General features: G+C 31.9%; 1 protein-coding gene across 1 annotated transcript in view; it reads right to left on the reverse strand.

The window, feature by feature from the left end:
- Positions 1-7,221: 7,221 nt before the first annotated feature.
- LOC143256985 (peroxidase-like) overlaps positions 7,222-18,036 on the reverse strand; it is a 38,969-nt gene continuing 28,154 nt past the window's right edge. The window contains exons 7-16 of the mRNA XM_076514990.1: positions 16,087-16,254; positions 15,603-15,704; positions 13,314-13,436; positions 11,611-11,852; positions 11,127-11,259; positions 10,775-10,902; positions 9,325-9,527; positions 8,438-8,607; positions 7,756-7,864; positions 7,222-7,333 (exon numbers count right to left, since the gene is read on the reverse strand). Of these exons, the coding sequence (XP_076371105.1) occupies positions 7,240-7,333; positions 7,756-7,864; positions 8,438-8,607; positions 9,325-9,527; positions 10,775-10,902; positions 11,127-11,259; positions 11,611-11,852; positions 13,314-13,436; positions 15,603-15,704; positions 16,087-16,254 (1,472 nt within the window). The 3' untranslated portion in view covers positions 7,222-7,239. The remainder of the gene's footprint in view (positions 7,334-7,755; positions 7,865-8,437; positions 8,608-9,324; positions 9,528-10,774; positions 10,903-11,126; positions 11,260-11,610; positions 11,853-13,313; positions 13,437-15,602; positions 15,705-16,086; positions 16,255-18,036) is intronic.

Here is an 18,036-nt window from a genome sequence, read left to right on the forward strand (position 1 = left end):
CTTTGGTGTTATTACAGAGGGGATTTATTTTTGTAGGGTTTATTCTGAACATTCATCATTGTCCTGTTAGACTTTATGGTTACAACAAGGTTTGTAATTCATGATCATAGAAAAATACTTTTTAAAGCACATAAAATTTACATTGGGAATTTAGGTTAAGAGAGGGGCACAACATTTGAAAAAAAGAAGTTGAAGGGTTAACATTAAAAGTCCGAGTTGTTTCAGTAGTTTGTTTTTTCCACTTATCTCTTAGGTACAATAGTACAAAATAGCAAGGCTGGATCACATCAGTAATAAGTAGTCTTCGGTAACCTGAAAGCATTATGCATTTAGCTTATGCTAAAAACCAGTGCTCAATGCTGACATTGGAATCCTGTGAATCATTACATCTATATGCCTTATGACAATGTTGTATGATAAATGGATAGACTTGAGGATGTTACCATCCCTCTTCAGTGCATTTTCATTCATTTTATGATATCAAAAAGGACTAATGTTTCTCTCATACTGTGTGGCTTCACTTCCCCGTTTAAATAACGTTCTTCTAAAGGACCTTTCAAGGCTTTTGATAACACATTGACTTTTTTCAGTAGTTTTATTTTTCACCTGAAAAACGTGATGGTTTTATCCACACGCTAAGGGTATTTGGTTTCAAAATTTGTTGTAAATTTAGTTTCTTGTTCTTATTATCTAAAATATGTGAACAAATATCACTCCGTTATTGTTTCTTGTCATTAACGACTTAAGTGAATTTTTCTGACAGAAGCCACAGAATAAAGAAACAAAGGAAGTGCCTGATCCAGCTATGAAACATTTAACGAATTCTCCTATATCTTTACTACTGAACCATCATTATATTATGAGACCTCTTCTTGTCAATATATTACACGCACCTATTCGTGTTTTTGACAAACTTATAAGTGTACATTATCGTTCAAAAATTGATACAAGCTAACAAATGTGTAAAACAGAGCCTCATGGTATTTGGCCATACAGTCAAAAGTCACGTTTCTTTGTGCATGGAATGGGCTAAATTCTCATATCATTGGTTTATGAATGTAATATCATAATTAGGGCTATTCTTAATTGGAACTGAAAAATTTTGGACATTTATTTGGCTAAAAAAGAAGGCATTTTCTACACTTCTTTCAGCTTTGGTGTTGCAGAAAGAAATTTGAAGTGGTAAGATGATTGAAATCCGTCAGCGCATCAAAAGTTTAACGGCCAAGTTCAAGAAGCATGGAACTGTTTAGAACCACCCTGGTAGATATTGTGCAGCAAGCCGAGTACAATACTATGCTTGTAGCAGTTTTCAAAGTGTTCCAGTCTTCTCATCCTACTGCTGACTATCATGATGCTTTGACCTTCCTTATCTTGTCGCAGGTTAAATCATTCGTACCTTAATTGAAAATTTCACATAAAACTGTGATATCAGGAGTAAAATGTTGGCATTTGCTTAATTAATCATGTTGAGAATGTGGCTTATTGATATATATTGAACTTACTCGCATCGGATAGACCACAGTACTAACTCAGAAGATGCCGTATTTCACTTAACAATTTATCAATTAACAAATTAAAGCTTTTTTCGGAAAAATAGTTCAAAATCATCCTCTTTTGGAGTTTTCGGATTGAATTTACTTTTAATATTCAGCAAATTGTAGTACAAAGACATCCCTTGGCTCTTTAGGGACGAATGAATCATCTTGTTATATTGGTTTTCCTCGGTTCTACTCTTCATAATTGAGTTTGTAAGAATTATGTCTTCTTTTGTTACTGACTCGTTAAGAAAGATATACAAGGATTATAGTGTTCAATTGTTCTATAAGTTTGAATATTCAGGAATATATATTTAATCTTGAGTTTCGAAGGAATGTAAAAATTCTAAACACCAATTTCTCCAGTCGAAAATTTATAAGAAGAAATTATTACAGTAAAGTGTAGGAAGACCTTTTACGTAAAGAAGTCAAATATAACTGTACAGAAAGGAATCTATAAAAACCTTTCACTCTGACAAAAGAAAAAGCAGTATCTTGTTTGAACTTTACATTTTGTTTATCTTATATAGTAACGTTTCGGTATCATGCTTTATACAATATTAGATTACTTCATTTGAAAAAAAGGATCTGTTTAAAAATATGGGGGCCCGGCATGGCCAGGTGAGTTAAAGCGTTCGACTCGTAATCTGAGGGTCGCGGGTTCGAATCCCTGTCGCACCAAACATGCTCGCTATTTCAGCCGTGGGGGCGTTATAAAGTGACAGTCAATCCCACTATTCGTTAATAAAAGAGTAGCCCAAGAGTTAGCGGTGAGTGGTGATGACTAGTTGCCTTCCCTCTAATCTTACACTATTAAATTATGGCTAGCGCAGATAGCCCTCGAATAGCTTTGTGCGAAATTAAAAAACAAACAAACATATCTCGTTCTCAGATTTAGCCCCTACTTCAATCCCCCCATTTCAACCTCTTTTGAAGAATTTGCTCATTTACCCATATCTTCTTTCTTTCCCCCTCTTTTTTCCGTATTATGGTCACTTGGTAAAGGAAATGGTATAACCTCTAATGGCTCCTGGAATTGGAATGAAATAACACGTGTTCTTCTTGGTGTTGTCTTTAGATATCCAGCGGATCGAAGCCTAGCGGCTGTTTGGTGTTATACTTCATGATCTGAGATTTGTATGATATCCTCCTTATTAATTGATATAACCCTAGCATGCCTGAGTTCTATAAGTATTCTTTTAACGTGGGTCCAGCGCATTGAAATACTTGTACCGTCAAGATGGAATTGTTTCAGATCCCCCAGTGTAATTCAAAATTAGAGAAACTGACAAACATAATATTAACAATATATATTACCATTGAATTATAAGAAAAAAATGTTTACTTATTAATCTACTTCAATGAAATTGTTTAAAAAGAGGGAAAAACAAGGAATAAACAATTGAAAAACTTAAGTATGAGGTAGGAATGTCAGTTCCACAAGGTCCAAAAACAAGGTAGTATTTAATACAAAAAATCCATATTTACGTAGTCAATAAGTACTGAGCCAATCTTACAAGCTTATGGTTATTAGCCGCTATAAGACTGTATAGCACTGACCAGCTTAAATGTTTTTATTCAAAGCTGAATTGGTGCAACCGATAATAATTTAATATTTAGTTAAAATAAAAGTTAATGTTGGAACGATTTGACTATTTTTATGTTGAGATTTTTGCACGGATTTTTGTAGTCGACCCTAGTTTGTTTCTATACTTTTCGGCATTGCCATCTCTACGTAATACTTATTTTTTATTACGTCTGTATAAATACGTTTGGTTTATGTAGTTTTAAAATCGTTACGTTAAACAGATATCAAAGTAAAAGTAAATACAGTGCTACTTCCTGTATCTTTGTTGGGTTTTTTTACATACTCGTGAATTCAAGAAGAAGGACGGGTATCAATTTTTCATAAGATTTCATTTTTTAACAAATCGTATTTTTGATAGCTCTAAAATAAATGCAAAATTATATTATTGAAGGTGAAATTCAGTTCCACAATTAGTTTACTGAGAACAAAATATATTCGTGTATTGTTTGTGTGTAGCTTTGTGCTTAATTCTAATGTTATTTGTGCTCTTTCCAGAACGTGGGTCGAAACTCGGTTTGTAGTAGTGGGAGTCTGCAGATATACTGCTATGCCATTGAGGAGTATATTTATATAATATCGTTAATTCCATAATTTGTTTACTTAAAACAAGGTGTATTTATGCAATATCTTTGATCCCCAGTGGCTCAGTGGTATGTCTGCGGATTTACAACGCTTAAATCTGGGTTTCGATACCCGTGGTGGGCAGAGCACAGATAGCCCATTGTGTAGCTTTGTGTTTAATTCAAAACAACAACAACAACAACAGCAGTATCATTAATTCAGTTTTTTAATGTAATCACTTTGATCTAATGCAATACCCTTATCACAAGCTTCCTGGGCTGTTTTGATGTTTGATGAGAAATTAGAATTAGGTAAAAGTTGAGCCCAATCGGTATTCCAACCCGCACCTTTGAATCTCAGAACAATTTATATCAATAATACATCCATTAAAGCTTATAATTTTAATATTTTTCTTTTATTTGGATTAATCACTTATTCATTCCATAAACCAAAAGACTTTGAAAGTTTAGGCTCACTACTTTCCCCAACGTTTGCTTCCGTGTAACAATAGTGATTGAGAAACAAGAAATATTTTAATGGTTCTACGTTTTGAATTTTGTGTAAGTTCCACTGACTTGAAAAAGACACCCAACCAATGTAAATCACAAGGACAGGAAGGGTTTCGAACAGTGAAATTTAAAATAATTCAAATGAAATGAAAATGATTAAAAACAAAACATACAGTTTAATAACATTTTGTGCATGTGCAAAAATTGCAAACAAATTGTGTAATATGTGCTACAACGTGAATATTCTAAAAAATACAGACGTGTCGCAAGTGTTACCTTACATGTCACGTGTCGCGCGCGGGCTGGTCGTCTCGGTCACAAACCGTCGTGTTCACTAGGTTTTTATCACACATATTTACTGTAGCTTCTAAACACATTGTTTATCTATAAACAAATAATTTTATTCACAAAAAACAGGAATTAAAGAGATAATAATATATCGATTTGTTAGAAACAACGCAGTATTTTAGGTTTAGAAAAATGTTATTAGAATAACAGCACAAAAGTGGAAGTTTCCTACATGACAAATTAAATAACCCAGTTCTAAAAACTGTTTAAAATAATATTCCGTTTTTCAACACAAAATCCCAACATAAGATTCCAGAAAAAGAACAAGAACATTAGAATGAATGAAATCCATCAGTATATGTGTAAGTTTTTAAAAAATCAATCAAATTTATCAGCATATACGTAAATTTGCATCATGATCAGCTTTTATAAATTATATGTACTGGAATATTGTAACTTTTCGACCTTTAGGTTGAGTGTGACTATATTAATTTTCCTAATGTTGTTAGCTGTACAGTTAAGGACAGATTGATATTTTGTAAAAGTGTTTACGACAGGTCGTGAAACGGATAATCTCATCAATCAACAAATAAAATACAACAAATGAAACTTCTTATACGACCTTGTGTATCCTGTTGCATACAGTGTATATAATTACGTACTTATTATGTGCAGAGCTGTAACTATGAGATCTGGTACCACAAAATTCACGCATAAGATATTAAAAAACAACAACAACAGTGATTTGAAACACTTTAGGAGACATTAATCTAGCAGGAAGCGAAAACGTCAGTTTTTTTCAGTGACGATCCATCACTCTCAAATGCTAGTTGTTTTTTCTTAGTGTAGTACGTGTCCATGATAACTAATTGGTTGGATTTCAAAAGAAATATTGCAAATGTAACAGCTTTTATCGTTCTATGAAAGGACAGAAAATATGATCTAAAGGGAACTGGTGAAGGATATGAGGTATTCAATGAAGAGAATTATTTAAAAAGAAAAAAACACCCTTGAATTTGTGGTAGAGATTTCGATCTTGGAGCTAATGATCCTGTTTGGAATCGTCGTGATACAACAAAGTATTGTCAGTACTTCAGTTTATAGTAGTCAGTGTCAATTCCTTAGAGTTGTTGATAAGGTTATATGCTAGTGACTAGCTGTCTTCCTTCTGGTAAATAGTTAAATATTAGGGACAGCAGTAAATAGCTGTAGTAGTTGTTTTTTTCATAAGTAGAAAAAATAAAATTAAAAGGGAAAGTTCAAAAGTAATCTAGCAACCAAAACTGATACAAATTACGTAAGTTAAAGAAAAAAATGTGGATTGAAAACATAACACAGAGTTAATGAAAATAATGAAAATTAGACATAAAACAATAATTACAAACTAAAGAGATTTACTACTACTAATAAAAAGAAATATTAAAAGATTAAGATAAAAGCAACACCATAAAGATATTAAGTAACAGCTTAGATAAAATAGATATTGAAACAAACATCTCTCAGGCAGAAAAATAAAAGTCGATGTAGGACCATTTCGAAACCTTTATATCACAGTCTGTTTTAAACATTGGCGCACACAAGAAATAATTAAATTCCTATAACCTAGTCACAGAAAAGTTGCTGTTCTGCTAATAATAAATGTCATGTGATATGAAATTCTGAAAGAGAAAATACAGAAAGAGACATGTTAAAACAGACTATGATACAAATAAGTTATTTATACCTGATATTCATGCTCTTACTGAAAAGATAATACACCTTCACGAAAAACTACTTTTAAATTGTTCACTATTGAAGTGTCAAACATAATTCCTTTTACTCTTATCGGTTTCTTTAAAACTTCTGAACATCTCACATATCCCGCTCGCCCTGAATTCTTCTTTGAAGAATTACTTAAAAAAAATGACTAACTACCAAGCTAAAGCAAATTTTGTGTATATTAAATATGTATAGAAATTATTCTACTAGTGATTTTTTACGGTGTATGTCCATATTAGTTTAACATGTGTACTCCATCAATAGATCATGATGAGTAAAACTCCTCTTGAAGTAAACTTCTCTTGAACTAAACATGTGTAGCATTCTATCTTGCCTGCCAAATGAATAATTTTGAAATACATACGTTAAGCATCTCAGTTATATTATTCTTACACTAATATTGTATTAATTAATAATTTAAAAAATTAAATCAAATTCCTTTTCTTCAAATTAAATAAGGCAACAGCTTCAGTACCAGATTTATCCTCAAAACTACGAAGTTTGTGTTTTTATAATGCATCGTTACATTAGCAGCAGTATTTGTATGTTTATTAACATGTTATATGAATCTTATTTACCTAATAATCGATAGTTACATACAAATAATACTTATCAACTCAGAAACGTCAAAATAAATTAATATATAATCTTGCCACTTCATCAGAGACAACGTATCGCTTATTTGAAAAAACAAACAAACATTTAAGTAAGAAATATACGTTTAACATTAATATTGAAAACTAACTTCACAGTACTTAAGATCAATCAACGTTATATTTTAAGCTTCAAGATAAAATTCCAAATATCAAAAGAGGAGTTCCACACATCATACTGGTCTTACGTATAACTTTGAAACAGCTTTTAACTAAATTATTGCGTTACGAAGGTTCAACGTGTTGTGTCTCTCTTGTGTATACTTTTTGTAAGAGTTTTGATGATGTACACTAAGTGCCTAATTAGAGTCAAAATAAGCATCATCTAATTTGTAAAAACATGTTTATTTCTTGAAGGGAAAACCACCTCGAATGGGATCTTCTTGCCAGAAACGGAGATCAATTGATGGGATATCCTCACAGCCCATGCGCGGATTGCTGAAAGAGTAATAATTCGATTTTATAGCGTTTTTTAAAACTTTTAAAACTTGACAAAAATATTGCACCACTTCTTCAAACAGGGCATTATTGCTTAGATTTATCATTCTATAAAATATCAGCCATAAAAAAATATTTCTCATAATTAAAATATTTTTGTTACTACTAGTCAATTGTTAAATCACAACTTTAACAAACTTGATTATAGAAACAAAAAAGAAGCTAAGGATAATAATAAGTAAGAATGAAAAAATTACTCGTTTATAAGGGGAAAGATAGTGTTATAATGAATAATTATAAATAAAAAAAGAATATAGAAAACAATGCTCACTAGATGGCAATAGAGTGTGAAAGTGAAATGATAAAAAACTATAAAACTACTGAAAAACAGCAACAACAAAAGAAAGATCAAATGTACTTACTAGATGGGGTGAGGGAGCCTCATGACGTAAAGTTGAATGGTTGGCAAATCATCAGCATTCTCACAGAGAATTTTGGCCTGGTTAGACTTTCTGATTTCTTGAAGTTGTTCTGTAATAAAGATTCGTAAACTTTTTAGATGTAATCAGAACGATTACAAAAACTTTTAATTTCCGTAGCTGGTTAACAGGTGATTAACATGTAAATGATTAGGTAAACCAATATGTTAACCATATACGCTTAACTGATATTAAGTAGTTGATTAACATGCGGTGGATCAGATAAACTGGATTTTTAATCAAGAAATATCATGTAGTTGGTTGGCATGTGAAGGATCAGTTAAACCAATTTGTTAATCACGTACCAACCCTAGGTTTAGTGATTAACCAAACAGTTCACTGTGTTCAACTTTAGAGTAAATGACTGTTTAACAAACATCTTGGTTTAGAAGCAATACCTTTGCTCTTTTCTACTATTCTACATGTTGTGAACTGACATTTTAAATTATACATAACTATCGTGCAAAAACCACATCTTAAAACGTAGAACATGTTTGGTAGTACTACACCTCGAACTAGCGACTTTCGGATCCCATTTCAATATACTCACCAATAAGCCTTGTATGAGTCATGAATATAAGTATTAAAACACGTTATTTTGATCAAACTATACTGTAGAAATTACCTAGAGTAAAGGCAGACGGAAAATCCGAGTTTTCATACCAAAAACGATCTCCTTTTTTAACATTTGTGAATTGACGAGCTATAATACAGGCAAAGGTGGGTCCAATTAAACTTCCTTGTAGACGGCGCTCTGAGATTCCACCACTCCAGAGATCAATATCGTCTGGATGTCTGAATATAAATAACATCAGGTGAAAACACGCATGAAAATATTTTTACAATGCAAGTGATTATCGTGAAATAAAATCTCCAAAAAGTTTCGTTTCTAGAAATAACATTTCTGCCACCGAATGTAAGATCATAAATTGTTTCAGGGAACCTGCGATCCTCATATTACGAGTCGAACGCCTTACCACCTGGCCAAGCCGAGCCTTTGATTAAGTGTAAGACACATTTTATGTAATTGGAAAACATTTGAAATTCTATATGTATCTTTATAGATATAAATACAAAAAAAAAAAAAAACACTCATCTGCTACGTTTTGTTTAAAAGAAACTATTCCAAAACTAATACTCTGGTCTACAATAACTGTTATAGATCATTTTAAATTTTATGTAAAGTATAAACCCTTTTTTGTTGTTTTAAGTTTTAAAGTGTTTTCAACTTCGAAGATAAAACACCTTTGTATTTTATTGTAAGCGCAAAATCTGAATTAGTTTTTAGATATTAAATAAATATGATAATCAGAAGAGTTTGTGATGTAATTAGCATCGAATAAGCTGAAAAAAGTGTAGCTAGAGTTTCTAATAATGATAGAAGAAACAGATACTATAAAAACATCTAACAAGGGAAATTTTTATAGGTAGGGAAAAATACATTGATAAATAAAAAATATATTGTATCAAAGTGAAAGCTGATTCTGATATGTACTTGAAACATCGACTTACTTGTACAACTGCGCAAATTTTAGAGCAGTGCCGTTATTCATTAGCGGTTCCAGCTCCTCGAAACTTCTGACTCGTCCCAAACCACACCATTCTCGGAAAAAGTTATAGCCAGGCACTCCCATCTCTCGTCCTCGCATCAAGTTAAAGGAAACTAAGTCCATTCCAAAGGGCATAGATGGCACTTGAAACAAGTGGTTCGTTACCTACAAAAGGTTTGTTTATAGTTTAGCACAAGGCTACACAATGAGCTATATGTGCTCTCCCCACCAAGGGTATCGAAACCAATTTTTAGCGTTGTAATTCCGCAGACATGTAAAGGCTTATTGATATGTACTCCGCATAAAAGTTTCATTTTCACGTGCAATAATCTATTATTCAAGTGCAGTTACATGAAATTATTTTAATTTTCCATTTAAGAATTAAATGACTGGTTATACTTTAAAAAAATCATTGTGTAGAAGTGGGTATAAATTGATGGTAATAAGAGATATACTAAAAGTAAATTAGGAAACGATTAGTTACCACATGAAAAATATCGGGAATTTTGACTAAACATAATAAAAAATATCTCGCTATAGAACTTAAAATAAAGTTGAACAGGTCTGAAACAAACAATAAAATGTTTAAAAAAGGTGAACTAAAGCAGTTGCCACCTTATTAAAATCCCGATTTCATTTAGATACTATCTTCAGTACAATTCTAATGAACCGCAAAGCGACAAATGCCTTGTTTGTAATTTTGTCGAACATAGCCTTAGATCTTTTATATTATATTTTATTTTCAATAACAAAATAAGTAATTTGATTTAGGAAGGTTTACGAAAACGTCTATACGTAAACTTTTATGCTATTAATGTTAAATATTCCATATTTATTGTGCAATTGGCTCGTTCAGTCTATTACATTACTAACACATGAAAATTATTCAAAGGATAAGTTTACCGATTATAAACGTATTTACACAGCACAGTTCTTTCTTTAGCCCAATAATTTTAGACAACGATTAAGAAAACTATTCGCATAGGAATTTGCCCATCCGTTTTCTTAGCTCTGAATTTCCTGGTGGTCTCAGGTGGACCTCAGACCCTGTACCTCGTCTGAATTAAAACATTGTAATTACGGTCCCGACCAAGTCTAAAATGCTGAACCTTTTACCTAAAAGGCTTTCAGATAACTTTTTTTTAACTTAATGCAGTCATGTAATTCGATTTTTAAAACTTAACCATGTTGTGAAAATTTCTTTACATACTTAATCAACTGACTTCCTATGGTTTTTTGCTATTTAGTCATTCGTACTGAAATAAAAGGCTTCGTTGTTTGTTTGTACTGCAAGCTAACTTGGTTTGAGGACTGGTGTAAATCACCTGCTGTCATAGAAGAACATTCATATAATGTTACAAGAACAAATAATTGATATTATGAAAATAAAAGTAATTCAGAGACTAGCCTACCTCCTCAGTTATAAAAGGGTCATAAGTTTGAGCCGGGGTGTTGATTAGACCACCAATAAGCTCATCAATCTTACCAGGTTCGTAGAGGATGAAAGGTTGGCGTAAAAGAGTATGTAGAGGATCTTCACCTGTTGAGTAAAAGTTGTAGTTTTGGAACAACCTTGGTTTCCTTAGATAAGATGACACAAACGTCCAAGTATTTAATCTGTTTTTCCCATACTGCACAGCTACAAATATTCACTTACGAAGAAATACTTTTTTACTAGTTTCTTGAAACTGTTTCGTTTGTTTCACAAATCGCAAAGGAACACACACACACATACATTTACTAAGATGTAATGCTAATACTTACCCAGAAATTCATGGAACTTGTTATATCTCCGAATCATACCCTGTATAAAAGTGTGTCCAAATCGGAAAGCGGCAGACTGGAAACTGTTGGCCATTCCCATGTGCACATCAGGATCGTAACCGTTCCAATAACCCTAAATATAATATATAAAAAATGAAACGTTTCCATTTTTCAGCAACAGAACAATATTATTTGACACCTCTTAAGAAATTCAATAAATTTGGATGACTTAATTATATTTTTGATGCACGAATGATATTACTATTTCATAATGATACGAAAAAAATATCCCTATTAGATTTGTTACATTTTCGCAAATCTAAACGTGGCTTATAAAATAGAATAATGTGCCACATCAGACACAAATTAACAAAGAAAATGTCTTAAAATAATGACATAGATGCCATAGTTAATATTAGTTGTCTTGAATATACAACTAAAAGCAAAAAACTTGTGGAAACGTAAAAACCAACAACAAACTTACTTGCGTTTTTATACTCAAATTGTGTCGCGACATCATCTCTTCTCCTAGAACCATGGGTAAAAACTCATGGTAAGTGATATGTTGCAGAGTGGCCGCCATGATATGACGTGTTTCATGATATATCCTATTGTCGTCCCAATGCGGGTTCAGTCGGGAAAGTTCGGTAGCTATTCGGTTGTGGTCACGCAAGTACATTGTATGCAGGACAGTCAAATGAATTTGTTCGTTAGCTCGTTCATCACCTTTAGGATGTGAAAATGAACAATCAGTTGTTTGGTTTTGTTGTATAAAATACCTGATATCTTTTCACTAGAAATATTTTGTCTCTCTCAAAACTGTCTTATCTAACCCTTCGCAGATTTCAGATTAAAGGTATCTATACACCGATGTACTTTGGTGTATCACTCTCCAGAAACTTTTAATTCAGTATCGGATTAAATTTGCTGGGTTACACAACTTAAACAAATAAAAAAATTGGTCTCAATTACTATTTCACACATATGTGATCTGAGGTGTTATGGATCATTTAAGAGGAGAGAGAATAAAATGAAATGAATTATAACTTTACTGAAAGGCAAATCATGGGAAAAATACAATTAAACATAGTTTCAAAATTAATTTTAGTTACTTTAAAACTATTTTTAAGTTGCGTAGATATTGACCTAAATTAGAAAAAAAAACAGTTTGTGTTTTAAAAAATATTTAACTCATTTAGAAACTTTTTGTGTTTTAAGGTACTCTTTAAATGATTTTGTATTATTTGTTCATCAAACTATTTAATGTATCTACAACAAAGCCTCATGCCCTTTAGATTTATGTAGTAGCTAAAGACAGCATAATCATACTGAATGAAGTTATAACCTTATTAACACATATATTTCACGATAGGAATTCCTATATACACAAGTACTTCTAAAAGAAAAACCTCTAATGGAAGATCTGTACTTATATTGTATAACATTTTGATAATACAATAGTGTTTGTTTTTCACTAGGTTTAAAATACCGTTTTTTATGAAATATGATAATTTAATAAATTACGAAAATATTTACATAAATTTACTGCGCAGACTGAATATCACTTTGATAGATCGTCATTTGTTTTTATATGCATTGGACTTGTCCTTAGTTAATATTTTAATAATGTTCTAACAGCTTTGGGCGATACATTTATGGTTTTATCTTAGCGAATGAGTAAATCATAATTTAAAAGTATTTTAGAATTTTACATTTCTATGTCAAATAAAATATGAAAACATAAAAAATTGATAACACTGACCTAAGGGACCAAAGGAATTTAAGAAACATTAAGATCTCTAGTTTTTAGGGTTAAGTCAACTGTTGCAATTTTGTATACTCGTGTTTTTATTACTATTTGGTGTCTAACTGAATCATCAGTATTATATAGTTAGAAGATGTAATTAATACTTCATAAATACGTTAAAAACGGTCTGTGACGAAATTACTTTATACGTATTACAAAAATGCTTTTACTTTTTTACTTATAGTAACTGTCGAGATTTTTTCCATAAGCTATTACACCTAATGACGTAAACGTAATTTATTCACTTATATTATTATGCTTTCTGAGATTAAGCTTGATGCTCAAAAAAGGGCAAATTAAAACTCAGTTTCTGGAAGCTAATTCATTTTCCGCTAAGTGTTCATAACATTATTCACATTGTATTTCTTATTATTCATTACCGGCATTAAAACAAAACAAATTTCTTGGCCGAGCGGTACAATCTTTTTCAGGAGTAGAAGACAAAGGAGGCAAAAGTGGCTTCAGTCCGTAATCGCGAAAATAGTCCCATACGTGCATAAGTCCTGAAAAAAAAGTATTACGTCTTCACAAAACTGTTTTCTGACAAACATTTATATAATATTACTTCATTTCTAATCGAAATTAGACACTTTTAAAGAAAACTATTGCTGAGATCCTATAGTTTTATCCGCTCTTTATGAAAACAAATTGTAATTATAGTAAAATCCCATATAACCTTTCACATGTGACACTAGAATTTAGTTAACTCGATTCTTTAATGCCATTTCATTTCAGTTCCAATTCGGCCAGGAGAAGTATACAATTGTAAGAAACCATAGAGGTATGGATGAATAAATGCAAAACATTGGATGAGTTTTTTTTTTCTTTCAATACATCACAGCCCAAGGGTGAATGAGCCGTTAGGGGTTTGTGATCTTTTTTTTTTTGGTAAAGAGTCGTTATCGGCCTGACGAGTGATTTTACGTAAAGAACGTTTAAGAGGATGAAACAAAACACGAAGACAGGGGTGTGGAGTTTGTCTGCTTGAAGTTAAGCACAAATCAATATAATGGGTTATCTGTGCTCTGCCTAACACGAGTATAGAAACCCCGTCTCTAGTAGTTTAAGTCCGCAGACATACCGCTATGTCACTGGGAAGCGGCGCATGTGGATAGTGTAATGATTTGGAACAAAAGTTTATTTATGTGTCAGAGATGAAACAACTAGAGAAATTTGAAAGAAAAGAATTGTTAAGCCATCCATATATATGTATAGATGTTGTCTGAAGCTAAACACAAAGCTACACAATGAGCTATCTGTGATTTGCCCACCACAAGTATATATAACTAGATAAATTTGGAATTGAAACATCCGCAAATTAAGGTTTCTAGCTGGAAGTGATATAGCATATTAGTTTAAGAGATAATTATCTGTTGGCAAGAGCTGCCTCGGAAGACGAACATTTCGACTGGGAATATCAGAAAATGCGATATTCTGATAAGTATATATTTGTGAAGGTAACTGGAATGAAGAATGTGTATATGTATATGTAAACATGTATATGTTTCTGTTTTTCTCGTTTAGTCGAGAAAAAGTTATTCGATCTCACACTTTTTTGGTAGGATTAAGAAGTTTAATGTTGATAGGTAAGCATAATACATGTCGTTGCAAAGGTTGAAGACAAATATAAGATAGAGTGGAAATTCAGGCACTATGACCATATGTATAATACTTTGTCTGATAAAGGACTTATATCTATGTAAAAGAAGGGGGTAGATTTGAGCCCGAGTGAAATAATAGTTTTAATTTAATCCCATGGAAAATTTTGTTTATTGGATTTTTCTTTGGTTTGTGTTTTCCGAGAGTCATTGCCGGATCTGGTATCTAGTAGGAGACAACTCTCTTTATCCAATCATACCCTAGTGAAAAATCATATAGGCAAATTAGAACGCATCGAAAACAAATTAAGTCAAAAGTATTGAATATCCACATCATGTAGAAATTGAAATGCAATAGTTATATTTACCCAAAAATGGCATGCTGCTGACATACACGGTAAACAGAACAGTGTTTAAAACCACCTCCTTGTGGGAAAACTGCCTCATTAATGACATAAGAAACAAACTGGAGAAACGAAAAGTAACAAGATTAACACAAACGAGAAACTTACCAACACAATGATTGCACTCAGTAGTCACATTCGCCACTAAAGTCCAAGAATCGAATCCCAAGGTTAAATATTTACCAAACATTAACTCAGTTTTTTCATAGCATTTGTACGGAAGTTATTCGGACAATACTTACTTCTCTACATATTTTACTTAAAGTATGCATCATGTTTATTGATTTCATGTGTAATTTATATTTTTTATAAATCACTGGATTAAAAAAATCATGAAAATAGTTGCGTAATCCTAATTCCAATTTAATGTTTGTTTTGTTTCTACAAATACACTATTTATCGCAAAAAAATCCTAAAATGTTCAATAGCATACTATTTTAGTTCTGAATCTGGATTTGTGCTTTGACGTAATTAGTATATTCTGCTTATTATTTTTAAATTTAAATTATCTGTGCAAAATGTACGAAGTTAAGTTTGTTAGCAAATATTAATCGACTCATATTGTTTTTTTCTCTCATTCTTGCAGTCTTTTTAAAGTATTTTAGATTGAAGTTCTTTGTCTACTATTTTATTTTAAAATAGACTGGTGTTTCGTTCTAAGACTTACCTCCTGTACCAAGTCTGAGTTCTCTAGCCAATTTTTCTGTTGAACCATACAGAAAGTTGGCATCTAGTGTTTGGGTAAGAAGATTAATATGCACTCTTGGGCCTGAAACAAAATAAAACAAAGGACGAGATTGATACCAAAACAAAATTTCTGATTGAAATATGTAAAATATTAGAGAATGAAAATTACACAACCATAACTAATAGAATTAATGCGAAGTATTTGTTTTGTATTTTCTGTGTCTAATGGGTCGAAACGATTGAAGACATTTAACTTACGTGTTGATAGTTATTTATTACTTTACAGTCTATCTTCTTTACGTATTATATACATTCAGTCTATTGTTATGATTAAAATAAAATGAGAACTTGCTTGATGATTATTGTCGCCAACATTTGATTATTACTTTGTTTATTTCAAGTATTTTTCTGTAGTCTCTGAACAGTTGAAATAAACATTAACCAATTTATTAAACGCCACCTACCAAGAGTACAACCAGGTCTGTGTCCAGCAAGAACACGTTTGAATTCCATGCACGATTGCCTATAGTGGGTATAAAATGGATCTCCAGGAGGAATATCAATGGTCATACAGTTAGGGTGCTGTTGTTCTTTGGGTATTCCACAACAGACAAAGTCTAAGTCGTTCTCATCTGAAAGAGAGAGTTAATATTTATGTTCTTTCTTCCTTAATCTTTGGATCATGAATTATTATATCTTAGTGGATGTGGAGTAGCTTGGTCTATTGCTCAGGAACAACTTGAATTACAGTTAAATTTCAGTTTAAAATGGTACAAATAAAGGAGTGAAAACTTATTTAGTGGATAAGTTCTCCTCTTCAGTTTATTTTTTTCACTGCTTAGATAAGTGTATATTTACACATTTCTATTTATTCTAATAACTTACTGGTGTCTAGCTAAACTAAAATATTATGCCATCTCTTATCTCATGCTGTAAAATATATTTCAAGATTCTTGAAACTATTACTAAATATAAAGTGTCGTCTTCAAAACTAGCGGAATGTCAGTTACAATTCACTTTTATCAATTGTGAACATTTATCAGTTCTTAATCCATATAAATGTGTTCACTATGGGTATTCATTCATATTAAAGATCATAATGTGATAATTTTAATATAATGTGGGGAATGTGATTTAGTTTGTTTAGTACTTTCAAAATTAGGACAATGCTGCTTCAATAAACGAGATCTGAGAGAAGGAAAACATTATACATGTTGCACATATTTTGTGTCATCGAAATAAATACTTATTCTTATATTCTGCTATTATGTTATATTTAAAATGAGAAATTCTGTCTAAAAGAAACTGTTACATTTTCTACTTCAATATTCTCATATTTGTTTCATTGCTAAATTGCTTATCGTGTGTAGGAATACTTTCATATGTTGATTGTTTGTTTGCTTGAATTTCGCGCAAAGCTACTCGAGGGCTATCTGCGCTAGCCGTCCCTAATTTAGCAGTGTAAGACTAGAGGGAAGGCAGCTAGTCATCACCACCCATCGTCAACTCTTGGGCTATTCTTTTATCAACGAATAGGGTGATTAACCATCAGATTATAAACGCCCCCACGACTGAAAGGGCGAGCATGTTTGGTGTGACGTGGATTCATTTGTTGAGTATAAACGTTTTCTTTTAAAAAGACATCATTGGCTTTGCTTGTGAAGTCCAGTGTTACAGCAATAAAGGGAAAGAAGACTTGTGGTGTCAGGCCGGATGATATTTAATGGTTATTGTTCCTGGTCTATGAAGCTGATAGTTTATGGTTCGCAGCATATTCTTACAAAAACGTGTTACGCACTTTGTGGTAATTGGTGTATATGTGTGACTGTCAAATCTCGTTATCTTGTCAAAGTCAGAGGATAGTAGCGCAAGAGTTTCTAAAGGACGTTGTCGGTCAGCTTTTTTCCGTTACTCTTTTTCTGAGTTCAAACTGAGAAGAAACTACGCATAGATTTCTGATAAGATTTGAAACAAAAAGAACTAGTGATACTACATGAAAAAGATCCATATATATGTGTAAGAAATAATACTTCAACTGCTAATATCACTGAACATTTGAGAGAATGGTAGATTAAAAAATAGGTTATGATTCAGCTAAATTTTTCTTGTTACTTTCGATAGCACAATGAAGCTTAAGAACTATTTGTAACAGGTATTTTTCTGTTAGCGTCATTGAACTGTTTACAAAAACATAAAACTTCTGATATGCGAATTTATTAATTAGAAAAATGAAATTATTCTATAAGTACATACGGTTCACACGTTAAAGAAAGATGTTTTTTGTTTATTTAGGAATTAAAATAAAATTTTGGAAGAGAGAAAGCAGAGTTTGTCTAAAAATCAACAAGTTTCTGTTTACTTTTAGCATTCAACATGGAAACAATGAACTGTTTTAAAATATACATTCAAAAGAA

This window comes from Tachypleus tridentatus, chromosome 7 (assembly GCF_004210375.1).
Source record: "Tachypleus tridentatus isolate NWPU-2018 chromosome 7, ASM421037v1, whole genome shotgun sequence".
Lineage (NCBI taxonomy): Eukaryota > Metazoa > Arthropoda > Merostomata > Xiphosura > Limulidae > Tachypleus > Tachypleus tridentatus.